Below are 6,069 nucleotides of genomic sequence, written 5' to 3'. Positions count from 1 at the left end.
GCATATATCTTATGTCACTTACACTCTTTTTTGTGCTTCCCAGATTACAAATGCAGATATTGAGAAAGCAAATGTGTTGTGTAGGATAATTTTATAATGAAGTGCCTTTGATCATCAGCCCACGGCTTCGGGGGTGGCAATCAATGCTTCAAGTGAAGAACTGCTACAATGGTGCAATGAAAAAAATACCATTTGAGATTTCTGAGTCTTCCGTCCGTTATATTGAAGGGGTGCCCAGCAACCTGGGGAATTCAGTTGACCCAAAGTGAACATCTACATCGTACACACCTGTAGACACAAGCTATCCAGACTCCCTTTAGTGACAATGCAACTGAGAAAGCATTCCTGGGTACGATTCATCTAACCAGACAGCAATAAGAAATCAGGTGAACGGTGACTTAAACAGCACACAAAAATGCACATTGGAAATATTAATGTTTCCTTTATTAACCACATTTCTGAGAAAGAAGCAATGGAGGAAGCAACAGAGCAACTACTAGAATGCTCCTTCCACGAACACAGTGCTTTGGTCAATGAACACCCGGGAAGCATGGAGCTAATGAAAGCACTGAGTGATGTCTCGTGACTCTTCAAATCACTGCACCTCAGGCAGTGCTGCCAGCTGAGAGTACTTAATGCAGTGGATGGACAGCTGATCATTTATTTGGCTTCAGCAACAGTTCTGTGCAATGGTAAAAGGCAATTAGACCTGTATTAATTATTTTTTAAATTAAACAGTCATTCTTCATTAGCAGTCTGTAGCATCCTGAAGAATCTGAAGTACTGAACAGAGGCATTGTATTGACTGAAGAAGGAAACTAGAAAAATCCATAATAGTAATCAATGTGTGATTTTAATCTGTTAATAACTGGCCTCTTTGGATTGAGTTAGACCTTTCTTCCTCATGAAATTATATGAAGTATTGAAAATCATCAGACAATATATAAGGTAATAACACTTATTTACATGTAATAGTAAAGAGATGGAAATTCTATTTCCGGTTGCCATGAAAAATTGTGTAAGCATGAAGCCTCCTTTTCTCAGGACTTGTAATGGTGGAAAACAGGGACAATACATTTTTACATACTTTATGCAACTTTCACTAATTTTTGTGTTTCACAGGGTACAAATAAGGTCTAAGACAAAGGCAGTGACAGAGGAACAGTGAATTTCCTGACTTTCAGCTCCAAGTCTATCCCTCCACATTTGTGCCATTACCTGTGGGAATTGGGGACTAAACATCTTTCCAGACAGAGGCTAAGAAGAAGACACAAGTTACTTGTGAAAAAGACTTCAAATATTGCAGGGTGGGAACTAAGTTGCACTGAGCTATCCAACCAGGGGGCTTAATGGGACAAGGTGCTATTGTGAGCCTCTGTCTCTCTTCATGCTCTGGGAGTTAAGGAGCCACAGGGTTCCAGGTACCAAGCAAACCACCTGAACCCTCACTTAGTTGCTCAGAGGCTGTCACGGAGTGGCGCCGAAATATCCAAGTAGTTACAGAAATTGATGACAAATCAAAGTTGCATATGGTTGTCTCTAAATTTTAGTTAAATTTTTTTGTTAGATTACAAGGTGACCCAGCATTGTTCAAGTGTTCCTTTCTCAAAATGCTTAGAATTTGAACACGATTAATGTTCTTCATAGGATACCTGGTGCTACAACTACTCTGAAGAGGTATGCAATACCAATGGGTATAAAACAACAGCAAGAAACCGTATTTTAGCTGACATCACAAATTATCTCATTACTGATGCAGCAACACAGGTAGTTTCAGTCCATGTCTAATCTGCCTAATCTGCTTGACTCTTCCTCATCAGTTTCACAGAGAACACGGAGTGCTCCCAAAGGAGAAAAAATGAAGATAAACTGCCTTTCAGTCTCATTTGCAGCTTCAGTAGTAAAATAGTGTAAAAATGGTTTTGCATGGAGGAAATACAAATAAGATGAAAGCTTCAAAGAAGGAAAGGGCTCATTTCTCAGGAGTTGTTAACTCTGAGATACTTCGTAAGTGGCACACTATATTTCAAAATGCAAAAGATAATTTATATTAAAAAACAGGAATAGCATCTGATTGCATCTTCAGGACTTTAATAGGAAATTCTTGTCTTGCAGTTTTAGAATTGTGTTACAGGATTTATCGCACTTCTAGTCTGTAAAAAAAAAAAAAAAAAAAGAACCCTCCGCTCCTCCAAAACCCAAAAAACCCCACCCCAAAGCCTAAACTGTTTTCCTGGTATTTTCATAGAAAATAATGAGTTATTGATTTCTAGGGCAGATAAGATCTAACAGATCACTGTGAGACTTAGAAAGTCTAAGCTTTACAAATTCCTTCTTGAGACAAGCAGATTAGCCTGAAAAAAACCCATGGAGCCAAATAGTGCCCTTGGCTGAGATTGCAGCAGTACAGAATTAGGTTTTGCAGGGTGGCTGTGCAGAACAGGTGAATTATGGCTCAGAAAATCAAGCACTTCCTTTACATTATTCTTAATCTACTCACGTCCTGTCTATGTGGTTGGTAAACCTTCAACTGCAAATGCAGGTGGTAAGGTTAATATACTTTAGGTAAAGAAGCTGAAAATAAGAAAAAGGTCCTGAAAAGAGAGTCCTTACAATGTGCTCTGTGGCTGCAAATATTTCATCCTGGAACCCCAGATTTTAAAAGATGGCTAGTCCCCCAAATATTAATGTCACTAACAGGTGACACTACTTCAAGTGGAAGTCTCATTTTACAAAGCATTTTAAAATGCGTTCCTCTCACCCTGTGAGCTTTGTTCTTAAGCTCTGCTGCACCAGCAATGAAATTATGCATTAAGATATTCAGGCCCACAACCCATTCACAAATAATACTACTGTCATGTCAGTTTGCATTGTCTGCTGTAATCATACTTAAAAACAATCAGATTTAGAGTCAAATTGTAACAGTCATGCAGAATAAGAGAATCTCAATATTCAACATACTTACTTGCAATTGAGAAAGAGATCATTATTTTTAAGGAGCAATTTTGATTTTGTTCCTGTCTCATCAGTAGGAAGAAAATGGTATTTCAATTACTCATCACTTAGAGAGTTTTTCAAAATATGAATCAATAAACCTTGCTTGCCAAAGAGCCAAACTTCAGATAGCCTTCTTCCTCTCTCAGCTAGAAGTTTCATTGTAATATCTAACAGGGTACATGAAAGAACTGACTGAATGCATGCATACTTTGAAAACACTGGGATTTCAAAAAAGTGCTTTCATTGGAGCATGCACCCTTATATACATCTGTAGCTAGAAGGGACCTTCTAAGTATGGGGTTAGTTAAGTACAATTGAAATATGGTGGCAAATGTAGGCAGTAGATGACTGTACACGGTTCTCTTTAATTCCTTATAGTGGAGTTTTATAAAATAGGTTTTGTAGAGTCACTATTCTGGTCTGCAATTTATTTATTTATTTATTTATTTATTTTAAATTAAGGAAACTTTGGACATTTTATGTTAGCTTTTTCTGAAAACTTACATGAGGATTTATTATTATCAATGAATTACCAGCACCTACTTTTGTTGTAACCAGTCTTTGAATTTCTGCTCTTGGGGAGGTTTTCTTTCCTTTAGTATCTTTACGTTGTAATTTCAATTAAAGACAGTTGAAGGACATGGGTGTGACTTCTCTCCAAACAGAAGAAGAGATTTTGCCCAAGAGCCAGCCCACAATTGTTCAAGAATACACGAGGTATTCCTCCTGTCTATATTCCTTTCCCCAGCATTATGTTCCACACTAACAAACAGGCTACCTCATTCAAGTTTCACTAACACAGTCCATGCAAAGTTGATGCTTGATCACTTAACATAATATCTATGTAATTTTAATGATTTTTCAAAAGTTACTCAGAAAATTGCCAAATTGCACAGATTCCTCACAATCAAGTAGTGAGGAACTACTTACTGCACAAATTCCTCTTAAATCAACAATTTTCTGAGTAATTTTACTAAGGTCACTGGAACTTAAAACAACTGTTTGGACCAGTTTACAGGTCCAGATTCAACTGCTGTCTTCAGAGACCTAGCCTGGGACACAACATCTTGAACACACTTAGCCTGCCTCAGCATGGTGCTTCTGAGCTGCATCAGAGCCTTTAGGGTGAGGGAAGGCAGCCAAATGCCTGTGGGCTTCACTGGTGCTCCACACACAGCTGCCTACAGCAGATGCTCACAACGGAGCCTATGTTTATAAACTCTGACTATTTTGTTGGAACATTTTACAAAATTTATAGAGACAACTAATTACCACATAAGTAATTTCTAGAATGATTTTTTTCCTGTCTGCTGCCTCTGATTGCAGGGCTTCATCATCTGTCCTTTCTGAGTAGGCATATGATGCTTTGCCACTGCTAGTTTTACAAATGCTCTTTCTAAGCTACAGCTTTTGATAAATGATCTGGTACCAGCCTCGAGCCATGGATTAAAACTGAGGCACACGTCCCACAGAACAGTGTCTAGTGAAGTGGGCTGTGACCAACCAGGAGCACAGCAAGTGCCACAGCACTGCACACACTTTATCAGCACACATTGCAGCTCATTCCTGTCCAGGACACAGGCTCCCCAAGCAGCTCACCAGCCAGAGCCCATCATCCCACAGCATCCTTCCTCCTGTCGGCTTTGTAAGAACTGCAGCGCTATTTTGACCCTAAAAGGGAAATATGTTAAATGCTTTGTGGTTTATTTTTTTCTTTCTGTGTGAAGAGTGGCACGTTTTTTTTTGTGCTTTAAGATTTTGATCAGAAATTGAGAATTCAGTGTATGAAATGAAGTCAAACATCCCTGCTTGGTCTTACTGACTTTTATTGAGACCTCAGATAAAAGCAGCATGCAGTCATGAAATGAGAAAGTGGCTTGTGGCTAAAAATCAGTGATTAAAAGGCAGTTATGAAGCATGAAATTGCATGTTGAATAATGTCAAATATCATATGAGTAAATTTTCTGGCAAAGAATAAACATGATATAGAATTTTTTACTGAAAATGTTCAATTAGGTGGAACTTGAGATCTTCAGAATATTTTGGTTTCAATCCTTTTTCTTCTGACTGAAGACTTTATCCATGTGCTCGCTGAACTTAAAGTAAGATTCGAGGAACAGTAGCAAGTTTCTAGGAATGAGACTGATGAAACAAACATCAAGTTAGCCTAATAGTTTGGTTTTTTTTTTTCAAAAATGTACTCTTATGAATAAAGAAATGACTAAGTATATGTACTCAAGACTTCTAATGTCTGGCAATAACACACTTGGCAATGCCATGTTATAAATGGGGGAAATTAATGACAGGCCAAGCCATTTTGCCAAAGTCATAGAATCACAGAATCATAGAATCAGCTGGGTTGGAAAAGACCTCCAAGATCATCAAGTCCAACCCTACCGTGGTTACTAGACCACGGCACTAAGTGCCACATCCAGTCTCATCTTGAAAACCTCCAGTGACAGTGAACCCACCACCTCCCCGGGCAGCCCATTCCAATGCCTGATTGCTCTCTCCATAAAAAAATCTCTTCCTAATATCTAACCTAAATCTCCCCTGGCAGAGCTTGAGTCTGTGCCCTCTTGTCCTACTGCTGGTTGCCTGGGAGAAAAGACCAATCCCCACCTGACTACTAGTCCAGCTAGCAGTGGAGGCAGTGACTGGAAGCAGGCAGTTCTAGTCCAGGCATTGATCCCAGTGTACCATCTCAGGAAAGTTTTTGAATTTTCTATACCCAACTGTAGCTTAAGACATAAATTAGAGACAGAAGGGACCGGAGAAATGCTATTCCCCTAGATTATTAAAAAATTAAAACCACTGTTTCTTCATAATTGAGTACATATAACTGGATTGACTGCAAGAAGAAGCAGGCAGTTCTAGTCCAGGCATTGATCCCAGTGTACCATCTCAGGAAAGTTTTTGAATTTTCTATACCCAACTGTAGCTTAAGACATAAATTAGAGACAGAAGGGACCGGAGAAATGCTATTCCCCTAGATTATTAAAAAATTAAAACCACTGTTTCTTCATAATTGAGTACATATAACTGGATTGACTGCAAGAAGATAAAGGGCTG

General features: G+C 38.7%; 1 protein-coding gene across 1 annotated transcript in view; it reads right to left on the bottom strand.

The window, feature by feature from the left end:
• Positions 1 to 5,045: 5,045 nt before the first annotated feature.
• LOC103809911 (epidermal retinol dehydrogenase 2-like) overlaps positions 5,046 to 6,069 on the bottom strand; it is a 10,411-nt gene continuing 9,387 nt past the window's right edge. Inside the window, exon 6 of the mRNA XM_009082784.1 lies at positions 5,046 to 5,139. Coding sequence (XP_009081032.1) covers positions 5,046 to 5,139 — 94 coding nt within the window. The remainder of the gene's footprint in view (positions 5,140 to 6,069) is intronic.

The sequence above is a fragment of the Acanthisitta chloris genome, unplaced genomic scaffold (assembly GCF_000695815.1).
Source record: "Acanthisitta chloris isolate BGI_N310 unplaced genomic scaffold, ASM69581v1 scaffold42899, whole genome shotgun sequence".
NCBI lineage: Eukaryota > Metazoa > Chordata > Aves > Passeriformes > Acanthisittidae > Acanthisitta > Acanthisitta chloris.
This window is presented reverse-complemented; position numbering and strand designations above follow the sequence as displayed.